Source organism: Rhinopithecus roxellana, chromosome 11, assembly GCF_007565055.1.
Source record: "Rhinopithecus roxellana isolate Shanxi Qingling chromosome 11, ASM756505v1, whole genome shotgun sequence".
Taxonomy (NCBI): domain Eukaryota; kingdom Metazoa; phylum Chordata; class Mammalia; order Primates; family Cercopithecidae; genus Rhinopithecus; species Rhinopithecus roxellana.
The window spans coordinates 110,649,788-110,671,453 of record NC_044559.1 but is presented as its reverse complement, the minus strand read 5'-3'; the positions used below and the strand labels follow the sequence as shown (position 1 = coordinate 110,671,453).

At 42.2% G+C, this 21,666-nt stretch overlaps 1 protein-coding gene across 4 annotated transcripts in view; it reads left to right on the top strand.

Moving 5' to 3' along the window:
• Window positions 1-21,666, top strand: part of ARMC3 (armadillo repeat containing 3) — a 123,982-nt gene that overhangs the window by 85,857 nt on the left and 16,459 nt on the right. For 2 of the 4 annotated variants that reach the window (XM_010367561.2, XM_010367557.2), the window contains 5 exons: window positions 1,210-1,346; window positions 2,621-2,789; window positions 5,638-5,735; window positions 7,361-7,459; window positions 7,900-8,016. In XM_010367561.2, coding sequence (XP_010365863.1) covers window positions 1,210-1,346; window positions 2,621-2,789; window positions 5,638-5,735; window positions 7,361-7,459; window positions 7,900-8,016 — 620 coding nt within the window. Of the gene's footprint in view, window positions 1-1,209; window positions 1,347-2,620; window positions 2,790-5,637; window positions 5,736-7,360; window positions 7,460-7,899; window positions 8,017-13,148; window positions 13,525-21,666 lie in introns of those variants that run through there. The other 2 variants (XM_010367560.2, XM_010367559.2) reach the window with 2 other exon arrangements.

The window sequence follows — 21,666 nt, the reverse complement described above, 5'->3', positions numbered from 1 at the left end:
CTGTCCAAGTAATGTGTGATAACACGTAAGCCCCACCAGGGCCCCTGTGTTTGCGATGAGAGTGACTGAAAGTGGAACAGATTCCACGGGGATCTTGCCTTAGGATACTACACATTCAAGCTGGTAGAATAAGAGCATTCTTTTTATCCTCCAGGTGCATAGATAATGCAGTATTACATTTTAGACATGAGACAAGAACTCTGCCCAATCTTTTTTTTTTCTGATTGGAATAATTTTATACGTGAGTGATGTCTTTTAATAATGTAATTAATGGAGTTCTATCCAATTCTTTTCTTTTTCTTCTCCTCTTCAGTCCTTTAAGAAATGAAGAGAAGACACTGTATGGATAGCAAAGATGGGTCTTTCCCTGGAGAATTGCTTGAGTGTTGCTTTGGCTGTGGTGCTGACTTAGTGGCCATGCACAGTGACGTGGGGGGTCCTGGCTGGCATCGGTTCATCCGGCCTCAACCTTAGGGACTGTGTTAACTTCCTATTGCCACTGTAACAAATGACCACCACTTAGTGGCTTAGAGCCATGCAAATCCAATATCATATGGTTGGGGAGGTCAGAAGTCTGAAGTTGTGTCTGATGTCCTTGCCCTTTCAGCTTCCAGGGGCTTCTCACGTTGCTTGGCTTGTGACCCTCCTTGGATCTTCAAAGTGCATCACTGCAACCTCTGCTTCCATCATGTCTCTTTTTTCTGCTTCCAGCACCTTCTGTCCCCCCTTGTAAAGATCCTTGTGATTACACTGAACCCTCCTGGCTAATCCAGTATAATCTCTCCATCTCAAGACCCTTAATCATCTCTGCAGAGTCCCTTCCAGGGATGAGGACATCTTTGGGGGCCCCTTATTCTATCTATCACAGAGCCAAATGAACAGTCAGTGTTCAGGAGCAGAGTGAATAAGCATCGGGCATCCCACGTGTGGGCAGTGAGAGGATAGACTCCTGCTGCAGTCCCCGTCCCACGTAAAATCAGGATGACCTCCCTGGGATACTTTCCTGGGGCCCAAAAACTCGGCTCCTGCGTGTAAGGGTTTGCAATAGATTTTTCCCCACTGAATTTAATAAACATAAAGATAGACACATTCTAAAGCATTTTTACATAGTTAAAACTTTTTAGCAATCAAATAATGAGATTTTTTCAGAAGCACAAATAGTTTACATTCTACACTCTCAATGTGTAACATTTTGGTTTCTGCTTTTAGTTAAGAAATTCTGGTGGGTTGGAGCCCCTGGTAGAGCTGCTACGCTCCAAGAATGATGAAGTGAGGAAGCACGCCAGTTGGGCAGTGATGGTCTGTGCTGGTGACGAGCTGACGGCCAATGAATTATGCAGGCTCGGGTGAGTGGGTGCCATCTCAAGTTTCTGGCTCAGATGAAGAGCAGAAGATGGAGAGGCACACTCTTCAGGTCCAAAGAATTCCAAGCCAAGTCTCCGCTGCTCTCTCAGTCCACAGAAGCTCTGCATGTCCCCAGGGCATGCCTTGGCTTGGAAGGCAGAGGGGTCCCCATTCATTGCATCTGAACGCTCCCTCACTGCCCTTGAAAAAAACACCTTCAATATTTTTTTCTAACCCCTTTATCTTGATGAATGCTTCTCTTTTACTTTCTTCTGCTACTGCCAAACAAATTCTATTTGTCTCCCAACTTTCAAGGCTAAAATTAAATGGGCAAGCTGTGTCTACCACCTCTATTTCTTTCCCACCCATCTCAAACTTTCACCAGAAGTCCACATTTCACCACCCTCACCAATCAGTTCTGTTGACCAAAAGCAGATGAATTTGTTGCCTTTAACACATCAGCGAACAGGGTTTTAAATTTCGTTTCTTTCTTTCTTTCTCTCTCTCTCTTTCTTTCGCCTTCCTTCCTTCCTTCCTTCCTTCCTTCCTTCCTTCCTTCCTTCCTTCCTTCCTTCCTTCCTTCCTTCCTTCCTTCTTTCCTTCCTTCCTCTTTCTTTCTTTTTTCTTTTCTTCCTTTTTTTCTTTCTTTTTTTTGGCAGAGTCTTGCTCTGTTGCCCAGGCTAAAGTGCAATGGTGCAATCTCAGCTCACTGCAACCTCTGCCTCCTGTTTCACAATTCTGCTGTCTCAGCCTCCCGAGTAGCTGGGATTACTTTTTTGTATTTTTAATAGAGATGAGGTTTTGCCATGTTAGCCAGGCTGGTCTCGCTCATGACCTCAAGTGATCAGCCCACCTCAGCCTCCCAAAGTGCTGGGATTACAGGCATGAGCCATTACATCCAGCCCCAGGTTTTAAGTTTCTATAGATAGGCTTTATTTATTAATTTCTAAACATTTGGATTCTTTGCATATATTGTCCAGTTAGATGAAAAAGTTGAGGTCCAATACTAATTTTGCTTTTAGATGAACAAAGAACTTTTTCCCCCAAAAGCGTCCTTTTCACCTGTTTGAACATGAGTTACTACTTGGCATATGTATCCTTAAGAAGGGCAGATTTGTCTTTATAATTCTATCAGTATTACTTTATCTAAGAGGGTGGGGGAGGCTTTAAGCTCCATCTCCATTCTTCCTTCAGGGTCTGAAGTCAGCACATAAATGGAGACTCAGTATTCGATGGCTTGTATAAAGCGAGTAATGCTTTTTGCTTTTATTGACAGGGCTTTAGATATCCTTGAAGAAGTTAACCTATCAGGAACTCGGAAAAATAAATTCAGTGAGGCAGCTTATAATAAGTTGCTCAACAACAATCTTTCCCTGAAATACAGCCAGACTGGCTATTTGTCATCAAGTAACATAATTAACGATGGATTCTATGATTATGGTCGGGTAAGTGACAGCACTTATTTGCAGTTTAGTATGTACAATAATAATTTGTCTTTAATCCTGATGGCATTACACTGCAATTTCATAATCACCTAATGTAATTTATATATTTTTACAGGCAGAAACTTGAAAATCAGCACTTTATTCTTAACTTTAGTTATAAGATTTTGCATTTTTTTGTTCAGTTTTAACTAGAATCTGCTTACTTGTAATTAAATCAGCTTGCTAGTGGCAGTCTCAAGTTTCAGATAAGACACAAAAGAAGAGCTGGGTGGGCATGGTGATGCATACCTGTAGCCCCAGCTATTCAGGGGGCTGAAGCAGGAGGATTACTTGAGACCAAGAGCCCAGGAGTTTGAGGCTACAGTGCACTATGGTTGTGCCTGTGAATAGACATTGCACTCCAGCCCAGGCAGCATAGCAAGACCCTGTCAAAAAAAAAAAGTACAAAAGAAGGAGCAGGTGACATGGCTCATGCCTGTAATCCCAGAACTTTGGGAGTCTGAGGGAGGAGAATCACTTGAGGCAGGAGTTCGAGATCAGCCTGGGGAACATAGTGAGACCCTGTCTCTATAAAAAACTTTAAAACATTAACTGGGTATGGTGGCATGTATCTGTAGTCTGATCTACTCAGGAGGAGTTAGGAGGATGACTTGAGCCCAGAGTTTGAGGATGCAGTGAGCTATGATCACACCACTGCCCTCCAACCTGTCTTTTTTTTAAAAAAGTAGCACTCAAAATTTGGGGGTTCTATTATTTCTATTACATGAATGTTGAGAGAAGTGAGAAGCCAGAAATTAAAATATTGAGGACCCTTTTTACATGATTGGTTTAGTCAGTATTTTCTACTTCTTCTGGAAACCAAAAGCAATGAGGAGAATGGGGAAAATGTTAAAAACCCACAAATCCCATTTTAAGCAAAACTAGGAAGCAGATATGATCTGCAGACTTCAAAAAATGTTAAGGGTTGCCAAAAGCTCCCAAGATCAAGCAGAAGCTATGCAGGAAGAAAAAGGAAAAGGAAAAAAATATATCACAGAGAAGAACAAGGGAGCTAGAGATGGCAGAGCTCAGAAAGCAAGCACCACTAACCCTGTATACTTCCTGAGGTCACGGGAAAACTCAGAAGTGCAAAAGCTGTAAGTGTGGTTTGCCAGGCAGGTGCAAGAACTCAGGACACGGGGAGTGAGGCTGACAGCAGAAGCCTTCTTGGACAAATTTGGTTCCAAGAAGCAGAGGAGACAGGGCCATAAGTCACATCACTGAGCCCCGGTTGCAGGAAGCACTCAATCGTGGTAGTGGAGAACTAGAGAAAATTTGAATAATTCAAAACAGCTTCCCTAAAACTTGACTCTTACTCTCCCTTCTGCCTCCCCCACCTCCTGCCATTACCGCCGTACCCTGTAACACACATAAACCACTAAGAAATCGCTCCCAGGAAGCCCATCTCCTTCAATGATAATAATTTTAAAAGAATGTTGCAGCATCAGAACAAAGCAGCTTTAAGAAAACCAACGTGGGGCCGAATGTGGTGACCCACGCCTGTAATCCCGGCACTTTGGGAGGCAGAGGCGGGCAGATCATGAGATCAGGAGATAGAGACCATCCTGGCTAACACGATGAGACCCCGTCTCTACTAAAAATACAAAAATTAGCCGGCCATGGTGGCGCATGCCTGTAATCCCAACTACTCAAGAGGCTGAGGCAGGAGAATCACTTGAACCCTGGAGGCAGAGGTTGCAGTGAGCTGAGATGGCACAATTGCACTCCAGTCTGGGCAACACAGTGAGACTCCATCTCAATAAAAGGAAAAAAAAAAAAAAAAAAAAGAGAGAGAGAGAGAGAAATGAGAGGCGCCATAGAGGGAGAAGAGAGCAGGCAGAGGCAGGATGAGGGGCTCTGAAATGCTGGGGATCCCTGAGGTGGTGGGCAGTTGCAGTTTTAGAAGTTGTGGTCAGGTGGGTCTCACTGAGGGGGTGATCATTTCCAAGCCAAAACTTGAAGGAGGTGAGGGCCTTAGTCCTGGGCAAATCTTGGGCTGGGGAAGTCCTGGGCAAATCTGGGGTTATTTTCTAGGCAGAGTGCCATGTGGTGAATATATGCTTGGCATGTGCTAGGCACAGCAGGAAGGCCGGTGCAGCTAGAGCTGGGCTAGCAAAGTGGGAAGAGAGCAGACCGGAGACCAGAGAGCTAACGAAGGCCAGGTCATGTGAGTCCTGGAGAACATTGGAAGGATGTGGCCTTTACTCTGAATGGAACAGGATCCATGGCAGGTCCTGGGCAGAAGAATGACAGGATTGGTCTTATTTTAAAAGGCTCACTTTTGCCTTCTTTCCAAAGGACCATGAAACGTATCTTGGATGAGAAAGGGATTCAACTATAACTTAATTGGAAAAAGATCTCAAAAGTGATCTAGTCTAGCCCTCTTCCTCCAAGCTGGTGAAACTGTCTGCACAGGGCTTTGTCTAGCCTACTTTTAGATACACTCAACACTTTTAGTCATCTGTTCCAGTATTCAATTACTTTTGCAGGCAGTCAGTTCTCCCTTAGGTATATAGATGGATTTGCCAATCCAAATACTTCCAGGGGCCAAGATGATAATGATGGGATGAAGCAGCTGAGTGTAAAGCAATCAAGATGATAAGGAACTGGATCTGTCCTGCCCAAAGGCAAGAACATCCACAAGCTTCAGGTTCCTATTTCTAATTTTATGTATGTATATTGTACATGTGTGTGTATGTGTGTGTGAAATGAGACAGCACAAACAGCTGAGAACATATTCTGTCTCTTTTCATTTTCAAAAATATGACCCATGCAGATACTACTTTTTGGTCCTTAAATTATCTTACAGATAAATCCTGGCACCAAACTGTTGCCTTTGAAGGAGCTCTGCTTACAAGAACCAAGTGACCTACGGGCTGTACTCTTAATCAACAGTAAATCTGATGTGTGAGTCTTTGCAGGGAGAGGGGAAGCAGGGAAGCACATATTGCTTGTTGTTGTTGTTTCTCCATCAACATGTGAATATGCGAAGATTCCCAGACTCTTTTCTCCTGTATCTAGCACCTCCATGAAAACAAACACCGGCTCGTAAACTCATAGCCTGACATGGAATAACCATGAAATAGCCACCACTGCAAATCAATGTGCTCTCTGCTCTCTCTTTGACTCCATACTGCCAGTCAGTTTCAAGTGTGTTCCTGAAGTCAAGGCCTCTTACCATGGAGTCATTGAAGAAAGTGTAAATAGCAGCAAACTGAGATGAATCCTGTTTACAGTTCTCCAGGACTATGTGCTAGAGTACAGTTACCACCCAACATTTTTCTTCTGAAATAAGAAGTAAATGGTAGAGGTAAAAATTAAAGCTTCCATGGTTTTCTTTAAAATGATCATGGCCGGGCACGGTGGCTTATGCCTGTAATCCCAGCACTTTGGGAGGCGGAGGCAGGCAGATCACAAGGTCAGAAGATCAAGGCCAACATGGTGAAACCCTGTCTCTACTAAAAAATACAAAAATTAGTTGGGTGTGGTGGCACACACCTGTAATCCCAGCTACTCAGGAGGCTGAGGCAGGTGAATCGCTTGAACCCGGGAGGCAGAGGTTGCAGTGAGCTGAGATTGCACTACTACTCTCTAGGCTGGCAGCAGAGCAAGATTCCATCTCAAAAAAAAAAAAAAAAAAAAAAAAAAAAAGAGAGAGAGAGAGAGAGATCATGTATATCTATATATCCATATAGTATTTATGTGATACATTTTATACAAATAATTTCTGTTCTAGCTTATGAGAGGCTTTATAATAGTCTTTTTGCAGTGGCTCACACCTATAATCCCAACACTTTGTGAGGTTGATACAGGCAGATCTTTTGAGCTCAGGAGCTTGAGACCAGCTTGGACAACACAGTGAAACCCCAGCTATACAAAAAATACAAAAATTAGCCGGGTATGGTGGCGCATGCCTGTAGTCCCAGCCACTTGGGGGACTGAGATGGAAGGGTCGCTTGAGCTCTGGAGGTCAAGGCTGCAGTGAGCCATAATCGCACCACTGCACCCCAGCCTGGGCGACAGAGTGAGATCCTGTCTCAAAGAACAAACAAAGAAAAAATAACTTCTCCTTTATACTTCAAAAATAGTATGTCACTGTTAAAAGTCAGCTCCAGGCCGTGCTCGGTGGCTCATGCCTGTAATCCCAGCACTTTGGGAGGCTGAGGTGGGTGGATCATGAGGTCAGGAGATCGAGACCATCTTGGCTAACACGGTGAAACCCCATCTCTAGTAAAAATACAAAAAATTAGCCAGGCATGGTGGCAGGCGCCTGTAGTCCCAGCTACTTGGGAGGCTGAGGTAGGAGAATGGCGTGAACCCAGGAGGCAGAGCTTGCAGTGAGCGATATCGCGCCACTGCACTCCAGCCTGGGCGACAGAGCAAGACTCTGTCTCAAAAAAAAAAAAGAAAGAAAAAAAGTCAGCTCCAGTTATGACTTTTGGAAAAAAATCTGTTTTGTGGACTAAAACCATAATCTATTGACAAATAGATTATTTTAATCTCTATATAATTTTAAATGTGTAAACTTTTAGTTCTCCACCTTCATCTATGGAAGATAAATCAGATGTTGGTTATGGACGAAGTATTTCTTCTTCATCTTCCTTAAGAAGATCAAGTAAAGAAAAGACCAAGTAAGAAAATGATGTTTTATCTATATGCAAATAACTTTCCCTTTAATTTGAGTGTGAAAAAATGTTTTAGATTTTAGATTTGGGCGACTTGGTTTTTATTCTTCTTATGGCAATACAGTTGCACAATTGCCTTTTACATTGCTATGGGAAAGATCTCTGGAATGGGAGCCAGGAAATCTGGTTTCACATTCGATTTCGCCCTGTAGACCTGCAGTGATTTGGGCCACATGACTTAGTTTCTGTGTGGGTTTCCTTTCCTTAGCTGTGGATGAAATAATGCCGGGTCCCTGGCTTCATGATGGGGAAAGGAATCAAATCATATAATGAAATAAAAATTGTATAATGAAGTAAAAATGCCTTGTAAGCTCTAAATGCAAATGTAATGTATTGTTATTTTCCATATGATTGAAATTGGTTGTGGTTTTTTTTCAAATGACAAGAAAAAATAGTTATCATTTTAGTGCTGGATTTGGATCTCCCATAGAAGACAAATCGGAGCCAGCTTCTGGACGAAATACTGTTCTCAGCAAAAGCGCCACCAAAGAAAAAGGATGGAGGTAAGAAAGTGTCCTGAGTTCCTCATTACCCAGCGAGACTGGTGGAAGGGAGGGGTGGCTCTTCAATAGGAAGCTTTCTTCTAACATCACTGTGTTGAACCAGGCAAGACTCATGAGATGAAATTAAAAAGGAACTTGATTTTTGTCTCTTACCATCTCTTTAAAACTTACCTGGAGAGAATTGTCTTCTGTCTCTGGCCAAAAACTCGGGTCACTTGGATCACTTGTAGGAACAACAGAGTCCTACAGTCGCTTTAATTAAAACATGACAACAGGGACAGCAGTCTTCAGACAGCCCTTTGAAAGCCCAACCCTGGGTAACCAACTTGGTGTGAGGGTTTCTGCCTCCCGCTGCTGCCTTTTGCAGGTGGGGAACCCCACACCCAGGTGTGTGGTCCTGCCCTCTCTCCTCCTGCCCCACTTTTGCTTCCACAGCCCTCCCCGCCTCCCTCACTGTCTCTGACCCTCCATGGGAAAAGGAACGAGGAGGAGGAGAGGCAAATAGGGCAACGCTCTTACTTGGTTGGGACAATTGTAATATCCTTTTAAGGTCTGTGCATTTTTTTTTTTTTTTTTTTTTTTTTTTTTTTCTGAGGCGGAGTCTTCCTCTGTCGCCCAGGCTGGAGTGCAGTGGCACCATCTCCTATCTTGGCTAACTGCAACCTCTGCCTCCCGGGTTCAAGCAATTCTCCTGCCTCAGCCTCCTGAGTAGCTAGGATTACAGGTGTGAGCCACCATGCTTAGCTAATTTTTGTATTTTTACTAGAGATGGGGTTTCACCCTGTTGGCCAGGCTGATCTCGAACTGCTGACCTCGTGATCTGTCTGCCTTGGCCTCCCAAAGTGCTGGGATTACAGGCATGAGCCACCCTGCTTGGCCCTACATGTTTACATATTTTTAAAACATACTTCTCCTGTGAGAACTTTCCTGGATTCTTTGAAAAACTGTATTGAGTTATGGTAGACTTAAACCTGTAAGGGCCATGGTGGCATTGGAGGCTGTGGAGAGCGGATACCAGACCCCTGCTTTCCAAGGAGGCTGGGCCCCAGGTCTCCCAAGGCGTAGGCAGTGGTTTGCCTCCTCCTTAGACTGCTTTATCTTCTGCTCTGACTTTCTTCTCTGTTGTTACAGTCTCTGCTGCTCAATATTCTCATCACTGCTTCTCATCTGCTCCTGTGGTTCCAGTCCCATAGCTTCTGCTTGCTCTCTCCTCCCCTTCCCTGTCCTTCCCTTCCTTCCCTTCCCTTCTCTTCCCTTCCCTCCAGCTTCCCTCTCCTTCTCTTCCCTCTGCTTCTTTGTCCTTCCCCTCCCTCCCCTTACCTGTTCTTCTCTTCTCTTCCCTTCCCTTCCCTCCCATCTCTTTCCCTTCCCTTCCCTTCTCTCTTCTTTCTCCCCTTCCTTCCCATTCCCTGACCTACCTTCTTCTCTCTCCTTCCCTTTCCTCTCCTCTCCTTCCTTTCCCTCCCCCCTCCTTCCTTTCTCTCCCCTATCCTTCACTTTCCCTTCCCTTTCCTTCCCTTCCCTCCCCTTTCCCTTCTCTCTCCTCTCCTCGCTTTTCCTTCCCACCCCTTCCCTTCCCTCCCCTCCCCCTCCTTTCTTACCCTCCCCTCTCCTTCCCTTCCCTGTTCTTCCCTTCCCTCCTCTCTCCCTTCCTTTCCCTGTTCTTCTCTTCTCTTCCCTTCTCTTCCCTCCCCTCTCTTTCCCTTCCCTTCCCTTCTCTCCCCTTACTTCCCATTCCCTGACTACCCTCTTCCCTCTCCTTTCCTTTCTTCTCTTCTCCTTCCTTTCCCTCCCTCCTCCTTCCTTTCCCTCTTCTTTCCTTCCCTTTCCCTCCCCACTCCTGCCCTTCCCTCCCCTCTCTTTCCTTCCCTCCCCTCTTTCCTTCCCTCCCCTCTCTTTCCCTTCCCTCCCCTCTCTTTCCCTTCCCTCTCCTCTCCTTTCCTTTCCTTCCCTTCCCTACCCCCTCTTTCCTTTACCTCCCCCTCCTTCCCTTCCCTTCCCTGTTATTCCCTTCCCTCTTCTCTCTTTCCCTTTTCTCCTCTCTCCTTCCCTTCCCTCCTCTCTCCTTCCCTTTCCTTTCCTTTCCTTTCCATTCCTGGTCCTTCTCTTTTCTTTGTTTTGCTCTGCCCTACCCTTTGGCCTCTCTGAGCTTCTCTCCAATGGACTAAAAGCTCCTCAAGAACAAGGACATGTTCTTATTTGAACAATTTCTTTTCATCCCCTGTATTTAGTGCAGTGCCTGACTGGCACTCACAGGCATTCACATTTATTCAAAAGAACAGAAATCCAAACTTTGGCAGGAAAAGATTATTTCTGACAAGTTCCACACTTGTAAACGATGCATCTGGAGCAAATAGGTCACCTTCTCTTTATCTCTGTTTCCTCATCCATAAAACTGAAATAAAAATAGAACTGTTTTTCATAGTGCTGTTGTAAGCCTCAAGTAAGTCACTACGTGTGAAATGCTTAGCGCAGTGCCTGGCACATGGTAAACAGTCAACAAATGTCAGCTCCTGTTGCTATTATTATTGTTGTAATAAGCAGTTGCAAGGAGCCAAAACCCACTCCAACTGTACAAGGATATAAAGGAATTCAGTGCAGGGATGCAGAGGGTCCTCAATGGGACAGGTGACAACTGCAGGGCCCGCCCATCTCTCTTCCTCTCTTTCTCCCTCCACCTGCATGGTAACTTACTTGCACTTGCTTCCTTGCTTGCTTTTTTTTAACGGCCTCACCTCTAACTGTAGCTTGCATGTGGCGTGGTTTGCTAAGGGACCAAATCTGGCCCCAGTTCCAAAACAGCCTTCCAGTTCAAAAGCCTGGCAGCAATCAAGTACAATCTCTCTCTGTCTCTTTGTGCATTTTCAGGAGACTCAATCTCATTTTCACAGGCCATCCGGAACGTTGGCTGCCTCTGAAACAAGTGTTCCCCTTTAGTCTACCCAGTTATGGCCCTGGGAAAGACTCAGCCTTCTGCTGCCTTGCTAGGGACAGGCCACTTGACTGATGAGCAGCCACAGGACCCTGTTGTACATGTAGTCCCTCAATCAAAGTGTACCTTTCCCTCTGGTCCTCACCCAGACGGGTGAACACATCAGCTTTCATCTTTAATTCTTCTGCTTTTCTTGGCTTTTTAAAATTGTCTTATTTTTCTTACATCTCAATCTGGTTCTTAATCGTAAACCTTTTGGGCAATCCTTCTGGGTGGGAACTCACTTTGTGTACTTGCAAATATCAAGCTGCTAATCTTCACACAGCTATAGTTTGCTTTATTGTGATATTTGACACTGACATTTTCCATAACACTGTGAAGCACTCACATCTTGATCTCATTAGATCCATGTCACTTTGTTCTATGGATAAATCCCTTCTTTTTTGGCCCTTGGTGCTACCTTTTCATCCTTTGCAATACCGTAAATATCAGTGTTCTCCTATTCCTACTCTCCATAGTTTTAGCTCCCATTCCAAAGCTGAGACCCTTCTCTTGAGTCCAGACCTGTGTGTCCAGTTGCCTGGTGGAGTCCTCTGCCTTTTCACTCTGAAGGCACCTTAAGTTCAATATGTTCCAACCTGACCTCATTGTTCACCGCAGCTCCCAAGCTCCCTCCCCGTCTCTTCCCTATGCTTGTTCATGTTAACCATATTCCCATACAATCACCCATGCCTAGGAATCATCTTGAAGTCCTTCTCATTTATCCCCAATATGGAATGACCAAGACAGTCCTATCCACTCTATGTCTTAACTCTCCTACATCTATTTCTTCCTTTTGTTTTCACTTTTACTTCCCTAGTTCAGGCCTTTTTGTTGTATGTCAATCACAGCAACCTCCTTATTGTACTGTAAATCCTCCCACTTTCACATAGCCCTACATAAATCCATCCTCCATGCATGTGCCCCCAGAGGTGCAAGGTCCCACCTTTTTTTTTTTTTTTTTTTTTTTTTTGAGACAGAGTCTCACTCTGTCACCAGGGTGAAGTGCAGTGGTGTGATCCCGGCTCACTGCAACTTCTGCCTCCCAGGTTCACACAATTCTCATGCCTCAGCCTCCTGAGTAGCTGGGATTACAGGTGTGTGCCATCCATCATGCCCAGCTCTTTTCTTTTTTTAATTTTTATTAGAGACGGGGTTTTATTAGAGACCATGTTGGCCATACTTGTCTCAAACTCCTGGCCTCGTGTGATCCGCCCACCTTGGCCTCCCAAAATGCTGGCATTACAGGCGTGAACCACCATGGCCAGCCACTACACACCTTTTTAAATGAAAGTCAGATCATATGACTCTGCCTAAAACAAAGTTCCCTCTCATAGCTGAAGCCCAAACTCCAAGCATGGCCTACCATGGAATAGCCTTTCTTGTTTTGTGGCAAGTTCCTATTCATTATTTTCTTTACAGCTTTGTTTTTGTGAAGCCTTCTCTGATCACACCAGGGTAAATATTTACTTTGTGCCCATTTTTTGTGAATTTGGGTTTTTAATTATTTATTTAGCTATAGTTTTTTCTCACTTTATTGAGGCTTAATTGACAAATGAATTATTATGTACATTTAAACATGTTTTGATATCTGTGCACACTGTGAAATGTTTACCATGATTAAGTTAATCAACACTTCCATCACCTCACAGAGTTCCCTTTTGTTTTTTGTAGTTCTGTGGTGAAAACATTGAAATTTACTCTCTTAGTAAATTTCACGTATACAATACAGTATTATTGGATATAATATAATGTCTCCAGGCTGTACATTAGATCTCCAGAACACAGCCATCAGTCATCCCGTGAAACTGAAACTCCTCTGTGAATGGATTCCATCTCATCCATAGCCTGCACTGATTTGTGTTGATTAATGTTCTTTCTTACTAAACAATGAGCTGTTTGAGATCCAGGACCATGCCTTTTTTTTAAATCTTTATATCCATAGAGCCTAGAATAGTATCAGGCTCATCAAGGGCAGTAAAAAATGATTTATCGATTAAATATTAAAAATTACTTTAATTATTGAATGCTGCTTGTTGAAAGGAACAGATGTTTGACTCCTTTACCATATGCCCAGGGAGAACAAATATAAACTAATGAGAATAATTATTCCTTCTTTGTACTGTCTTCACTCTCCCTCCTTCTCCGCACATTCTGGCAGCTCACTCCCCATTTCAAGATAAACCCTGATACACTCCTAGGATTTAAGAGGATTTTGGCATGAGGGTTAACTCAGAGACTTTGGATTCAGACACAACTGCCTTGGTCTTCTGAACTGTAAATGAAAATGATGATCCCTGCCTCTAAGAGCTGCTGTAAGAGGCGATATGGTGTGAGGAAAGTGCCTGACCATCGCCTAGCACACTTAGGATCTCGATGTGTGTCCCTTCTCTCTTCCCTTCTTAGCCTTTGGTCCACTGAGGGGTAGATTAGCCATAGCCCTGTTGTCCTGTTGTCTATCTTTTGGTCAACCCTTCTTGTCTTGTGACTATTAAAACTTTGGACTCCTAGAAATAGAATAAAATATTTTAACTGCATTCATCTGGTAAGCCACTGAAAATATTTTATGTTAAAAAGAGTGAGACATGTTTTGCTATGTTAAAAATAGCAAAGACATGGGATCAACCTAAATGCCCATCAATGATAGACTGGATAAATAAAACGTGGTATATATACACCATGGAATATTGTGCAACCACAAAAAAGAATGAAATCATGTTCTTTACAGGGACATGGATGGAGCTGGAGGCCATTATCCTTAGCAAACTGATGCAGGAACAGAAAACCAAATATTGTGTGTTCTCACTTATAAGTGGGAGCTAAATGACAAGAGCACATGGACCCATAGAGGGGAACAACACACACTGGGGCCTACTGGAGGGTGGAGGGTGGCAGGAGGGAGAGGATTAGGAAAAATAATGAATGGGTACTAGGCCCAGTACCTGAGGGGTGAGATAATCTGTACATAAAAAACAAAAACAAAAACCATGACACAAATTTGCCTATGTAACAAACCTGCACATATACCCCTGAACTTAAAATAAAAGTTAAAAAAAATTTTAACAGAAGGTCATAAAGGAAAAAGATAAATAAAAAGACTGAGAGATAGTGACAAAGAATAATGAGACATCAAGAACCATAAAGTGGCTACATTTTTGAAAGGGAGAGGATAGAAGAGATGCGAAAGAAGTAAGATCAATTACATGTGAAGTGTTCAGAAAGTATGGATTTCTTTTTCCTGATGAATATCATTACCATGCAACATGTAAACTCAAATCTCTGTCTCCTGGGTGACCAGGCACCATATTACTTTTGGTTTCGAAGGCTTTAGTTATACTCCCCTTCATGGCAAAACACTCATAGGAGATGTGATTAATTCATTTTCTGGTTATCCACTCTCCTCCTTCCTTAGTCTTCACTGAAACCAACATATCTAACATTTCTTCTAAAGCTTTTCCTTATAGAGGACACTTGAATGTAAACAACATTTACATTAAAACATTACATTAAAACAGCATTCACTAGACCTGTTTGTGAAATGTATGATAAGTTCTATCTACACTATTCTTTCGTATTCAGACCAGTTTTCATGAACATTCACTTGATTGAACGAGTTTATTATACATATTTAAAAGTTATTTTTCTGTCTCCTTTTTCATATCCTCTTTCCACACTGTTTATATCTAGAGCATTTTAGATATTTACAGCAAATGCTTTAACACTTCTGTTACTCAGACAACCTTGATCTACAGGATAATGATTTCCTAAAACATTTTTGTTTTTAAAATAATTTCCCACTACCCTCTTTTTATTCATAACTTAACTGTTGTGGCTTGCTTCTTCCCTCAAATCTTGACTATTAAAGTCTTTCAGAAACAGATATTATCTCTTAGTCACATGTAAACACCTTCTCACCTTCTTTTCTACAATTTGTTCATTCAACAAATCCTTATTGAGCACCTTCTATGTGCCTGGAATTGTTCCAGTGCTGGAGATACAGCAGTAAACAAAAGCCTTTGCCTTCAAAGAACTTACATCCTAGTGAGAAGACAGACAATAAAGAAATACACACACTCACACAATCAGACACTACCCAGAAAAAATCCTCTCTCTACTTTGAACGATGCCTTGTTCCCATCCTTTTGGAATAGATTGGGTGGATTAGGACACCCGATCCGAATACATTTCTTTCAACATTGAACTCCTGGAGACTTTCATATCTTTATCAGTCATGTGGAATTTATTGAATGCTGCCTAATATTGTGATTATTTTCCACATAACAAAATCTTCTTGCTTAAATTGAAACCCCAAATGGGCTGGGTTCATGACCTGTATTTCTCCCACCAGCCTTGTCCTATAATTATGTGTTTAAATGGTCAATGGTATCAAAAAGGAGCAAGGGATTAAACTTTGAAAATGTCAATACGCGATTTAGAGCCAGCCAAATATTCTATATGTTTACCTGCTCTCCTTTTCATCCACCTATGAATGTAGAAAAATAACCTTAGAGCTTTGGATCCCACAGTAAATCCCTGTTTCCTGAGGTAGTTTTGCTAAAGTTTCTGCAGGAGAGGTAAAAGTTCTGCTGTCTTTAACCAAAAACGGATGCTCTGAGAGTTAATTTTACCAGAGTTAATTTTATAATTTCCAAGTGTTTATTTCCATATGCATGAAATATATGTAAGTACTGAAGCCCTTATTAATATAACCTGGCAGCCTTCAGGGGAAAGAAGTTAAAAAGAAATGCTTCTATTTATAGCAATAAGAAACTACAGTTCAGGAGTTCCAGAAAATTCTTTTTAATCATTCCTAAGATTGCCTTTCCCAAAGGTGTATCAGAGATTTTCTCCTTCATGCCAAATGATTCCTTATTCTTACATCAGGTAGCACGCTCTTTGAGAAACACTCCTGCCTCTGTTTTGTAGATAACTCTGAATAGTCACTCTATTCAGTGACTGAGTATTGGACTGACTATTGGAACTGAGCTCTCCAATCCTACAATGCCATCTTGCAATTTTAGAAAACAGGTGAACCTATCTGTGCTTCCAGCACTTCTAATTGACCTTCCTACCATTGGTTTCCAATTTACTAAAATCTTAACTATGTATGTGATGATGTCCAATTTATTATTATTATTATTTTTACAAATAAGAGAAAGGGGTTAAGATGATCTCTCTGGGAAATATTAACTTTTGCTTAGAGATTTTATCAGAATGTATGATGGGTGCATTCAATGATATATGATTAACCTCTCTACTTGGCTGCAGCAAATACAATATTTAATTAGAAAGTATAAAACTTTTAATACTTGTTATAACTAATATAGAGCTTTGTAATTCTCAAATAGCAGTTGACAGGATTATTTTTCTATTCTTTTCTTCAAAATAAAAAGAAAATTCATCTGGACCTCAGTCAATTCTTCCCTCCCACCTTGTGCTTCAAGTAATACTTAAAGATAGATAATTCCCAACCCCCCCAATTTACTGTTAGTGTAACAGATGCTCAATACGCGTGAGTATATAAGAAGTGATTGACCAGGCATGGTGGCTCACGCCTGTAATCCCAACACTTTGGGAGGCCGAGATGGGTGGATCACTTGAGGTCAGGAGTTCAAGATCAGCCTGGCCAACATGCTAAAACCCTATCTCTACTAAAAATACTAAAATTATCTGGTTGGGGTGGCAAATGCTGGTAATCCCAGCTACCTGGGAGGCTGAAACAGGAGAATCTCCTGAGGCTGGGAGACAGAGGTTACAGTGAACCAAGATTGCACTACTGCATCCCAGCCTGAGCAACAGAGTGAGACTTCCTGTCAAAAAACAAAATAAAACAAAACAAAACAAAACAGGTGCTTCACCTGCTTGGTCTGGCCTAGCCCCATTTTCTTGATTTCTTGACCCTCTGACACAGTTGTTGTTTTAAGTTCCTTGTTCTCAAGAAGCAACAAAATAAAAGCTGCAATCAAAGCTACTGTGTAATCTTAATATTGTCCAATCCTATTACAATGAACAAGGTGTGTAAGAAAATCTGCCCTCAGAAAACACGCTAATGTCACGGAGAACAGTGTGGTAGATATGTAGATATTTAGATAAGGCAACAATTATTTTTAATAATAAACAGAAGCATTTATTTACATATCACTGGTTAATTGACAAAATTCTGCTGGAAAAATGGAAATGAACTAGCAGCATTAATAAGTACTGAAGCCCTTATTAATATAACCTGGCAGCCTTCAGGGGAAAGAAGTTCAAAAGAAATGCTTCTATTTATAGCAATAAGAAACTACAGTTCAGGAGTTCCAGGAAATTCTTTTTAATCATTCCTAAGATTGCCTTTCCCGAAGGTGCATCAGAGATTTTCTCCCTCACATTGACCGTGAGTCGGGAATTAGAAACAGCATTGTCCTCGTTGGAGCTTTACCTACTCAAAGTCCCACCCAGGCCTGTGCTGGAGACTTCTCTCATCACGCAAAAGAGCTAAAGTCCTTGGGCAGGGAAGCAGGTCTGTGGTCCCGGCTGGGGTTGTAGGACAGCCTCCCAACCCACACTGGAGTCACCAAACTGTGGGAAGTCCTGGAAACTTATGTTCTCATTTCATTCGTTTTTAGACCCTCTGCCCAAGGTCATGTTTGGCCATAGATGGTGCCTCTTGATCTGTCTCTGTGTGACTGTGCGTCAGCCAAGAACCTGTGTGCTTTAAAACCAAAAAGGCATTTATAATGTCATCATTTATTAGACTTGCATCTTGGTAATTATTAAGGAAAAAGAGCTAAAACCAAAAACTCGAAAAGGGTAGGCTGCATCCTGGCACAGCTGTGAAGTGAGAAGGCTGTGACTCCCCTGATCCCTGCATCTTCCCCTTCTAGATTTCCCTGAGTTCCTTGCAAAGCTGCTCTAGTGAGTGGCTGTGGACATCCTCCCCATTGCCTCCCAGAGGGCTGTCCAGCCTCACTGCCGGTTCTCCCAATGTGGGCTCTCAGCTAGCAGTGGAAAGTAGAGAAAGTAAGCCTTGCCGAGGCACAAATGATAGATAAGCCGTTATTTACCAGCCTAGAAGTATTTTAACAAAATGATGATTGCCTCCTTTGATACTGAAAATGTTCAAGTTTGTGTCAAGCTGTTTAGGGGTGTTTGGTGCAGAGTAAAAAGTGGGGTGCAGGTCATCAGGTCACACCAGCATCCCCTAGGGTGAGATGCAGAAAGTGAATAAAGACAGACATTCCATCTATAGTGTTAGAATATAATTTGTATAAAAGTAAAATCATAACTCTCATGTAAATATAAAGTGAATACACAGCAAGGTTTATTTTAAAATTGATTTCTGTATACAATTCTATGAATTTTAACAAAAGTGGAGATTTATATAACCATCATCACAACCAGGATACAAAACAGTTCCACCACCCCAGATAATCCTAACCCCTGGTATTCTCTATTTGTTCTCTGTTACTGTAGTTTTTCTGTTTTGCTTTGTTTTTTTTTTTAGAGACAGGTTCTCACTTTGTAGAGTTCAGGCTGGAGTGCAGTGGCATGATCTTGGCTCACTGCAACCTCCACTCACTGCAGCTTCAACCTCCTGGACTCAAGTGATCCTCCCACCTCAGCCTCCCGAGTAGCTGGGACTACAGGTGTGCACCACCACACCCAGCTAATTTTTGTAAGTTTTCGCCATGTTGCCCAGGCTGGTCTGGAGCTCCTGAGCTCAAGCAATTCGCCTGCCTCTGCCTCCCAAAGTGCTGGGATGACATGCGCAAGCCATCATCGCACAGCCACGCCTGTTCGTCTTTTTGAGAATGCCACGTGAATAGGATCATACAGTGTGTAATCTTTGAGACTGGCCTTTCCACACAGTGTAATGCCTTTGAGATTCTTCTGAATTGTTTTGTGCATCAGTAGTTTATTTCAGAGTATTATTTCATTGTATGGGTATACCATGGTATATGTCCATGCACCTGTTAAAGGACAATTGAGTTGTTTCCAGTTTTTGTTGATCATGAATAGAGCTGTTATAAGCATTCATGTGTGTGTGAATGTAAGGGTTTTTGTTGTTGTTGTTGTTGTTGTTGTTTTGGTGGAGTCTCACTCTCTTGCGCAGGCTGGAGTGCAGTGGTGCGATCTTCTTGGCTCACTGCAACCTCCGCCTCCTGGGTTCAGGCAATTCTCCTGCTTCAGCCTCCCGAATAGCTGGGATTATGGGCATGTGCCACCACACACAGCCAGTTTTAATTTCTCTAGGGTAAATACCTGGGAATGGGATTTCTGGGTCATATGGTAACTGTATGTTCAACTTTATAAGTACTAGCAAACTTTTCCAGAGTAGCAATAGCATTTTGCATTCTCACTGGCAATGTATGAGAATGCCAGGTGCTCCACATCCTTGCTGGCACTTGGGATTGTTAGTATTTATTTATCTATTCTAATATGCAAATAGGGGTATCTCATCATGATCTTAATTTGCATTTCCCTAATAGCTAATGATGTTAACTTTTTTTTTTAATGTGCTTATTTGCCATCTTTATATCCTCTTTGGTGAAGTATCTGTTCGAGTATTTTGTCCATTTTTTAAAATTGGGATTTTGTTTTTGCTTTTTCTCAACTTTTATTTTAGGTTCAAGGGGTACAGGTGCAGGTTTGCTACGTGGGTAAATTCTGTGTTGTTGAGATTTGGCATATGAATGATCCTGTCACCCAGGTAGCGAGCCCAATTCCAATAGGTAGGTTTTCAACCCTTCCCCACCTCTCAGCCTCCCCCACCTAGTAGCCCCCAGTGCCCTGGTGTCTGTTGTTCTCATCTTTATGTCCATGTATACACAATGTTTAGCTCCCACTTATAACTGAGAACAAGTGGTATTTGGTTTTCTGTTCCTGCATTAATTCACTTAGGATAATGACCTCCAGCTGTATCTATGCTGCTGAAAGGGACATGATTTTATTCTTTTATATGGCTGCATTTTATTCTATGGTGTATACATACCACATTGATGGACATCTAGGTTGATGCCATGTATTTGCTATTGTGAATAGTGCTGCAATGAACATAGGAGTACATGTGTCTTTTTGGTACAATGATTTATTTTCCTTTGGGTGTACACCCAGTAATGGGATGGCTGGGTCAAATGGTAGTTCTAAGTTCTTTGAAATCTCCAAACTTTTTTCCACAGTGGCTGAACTAATTTACAATCCCACCAACAGTGAATGAACGCTCCCTTTTCTCCACAACCTTGCCAACATCTGTTATTTTTTATTTTTTTAGCATTAGCCATTCTAACTGGTGTGAGATGGTATTCTCATTATGGTTTTGATTTGCATTTCTGTAATGATTAATGAATTTGCACGTTTTTTCATGTATTTGTTGGCCGCATGTATGTCTTCTTTTAAGAAGTGTCTGTTCATGTCCTTTGCCCATTTTTAATGGGGTCATTCATTTTGTGCTTGTTGAATTGTTTAAGTTCTGTATATATTCTGGATATTAGACCTTTGTTGGATGCATAGTTTGTGAATACTTTTCCCCATTCTGTAGGTTGCCTGTTTACTCTGTTGATAGTTTCTTTTGCTGTGCCGAAGCTGTTTTTTTTTTTTACTGTTCAGTCTTGAGCATTCTTTGTCTTATATATGAGTCTTCTGTTGACCATGTGGCTTGCAAATATTTTCTCCCACTCTGTACCTTGTCTTTTAATTTCCTTAGCAGTATCTTTCTCAGAGCAAAAGTTTTTAATTTTGATGAAGTCAAATTTGTCAAAATTTTATTTTATAGATTGTGCTTTTGGTGTCATGTCTAAAAACTCCCTGCTTCTTGAAGAATGCCTTGAAAAAATATGTATATTTATATTTATATCTATAGAGTGTTTACATATATATATAGGCTAACCCTAGATCAAGAAGATTTCCTCCTTTGTTTTCTTCAAAATATTGGATGCTTTTAGGTTTTCTATTTAGGGCTAGCATTAATTTTGAGTTAATTTTTACATTAAATGTGAGGCTTATGTTGAAATTTACTTTGCATATGAATATATAATTGTTCCAGGAAGATTTGGTGAAAAGCGACATTTGTCTCTCTTGAATTATGTTTGTACCTTTGTCAAGAATCACTTGATGACTTCCTGCAGATCAAGTTGACCTAGTCAACACTAGTCTGTGTCTAGTTTTTCTTTTCTCCTCCCTGCTAAATAGAACTATTAACCCTGGAAATAATGCAAGAGGCAAACAAAGGAGAACTCCAAAGGAAGCAGGAAGAAGGTGAACTGCCTGGGGACCCTATGACTGGGGAAAAACACAGCAGCAAGGCATCTTATATTCCCTCATCTAACAGAAGGTCCCCCAGCCTAGCAACGGAAAGCAACTAGTAGTCATTTGACAACACTAGGCAAACTCAGTGGCAATGACAAGGGGGTTGATTGGAGCCCCACTAACGCTAGGAGTCTAGAGTAAGCAAACGTCTCTTCTGACAGCCAGAGACCCCTTCCTTTTCCCCCTGTCCACTCCTAGACCTACCAAGACCTCTCAAGGCAGCTGGGAAGCAGTAGCAAGAGGGACCCAGACACAGCAAGTGTACCTGAGGGCCTGAGACTTGCCTCTCCCACCCAGAGATACTGGAGTGGCCAGAAGGGACCTGCTCAGCCCAGGATGTGGCCAGCCTGGGAAGCTGCTTTGTCCCAATAAGCGTGAGACTCCCTCTCCCA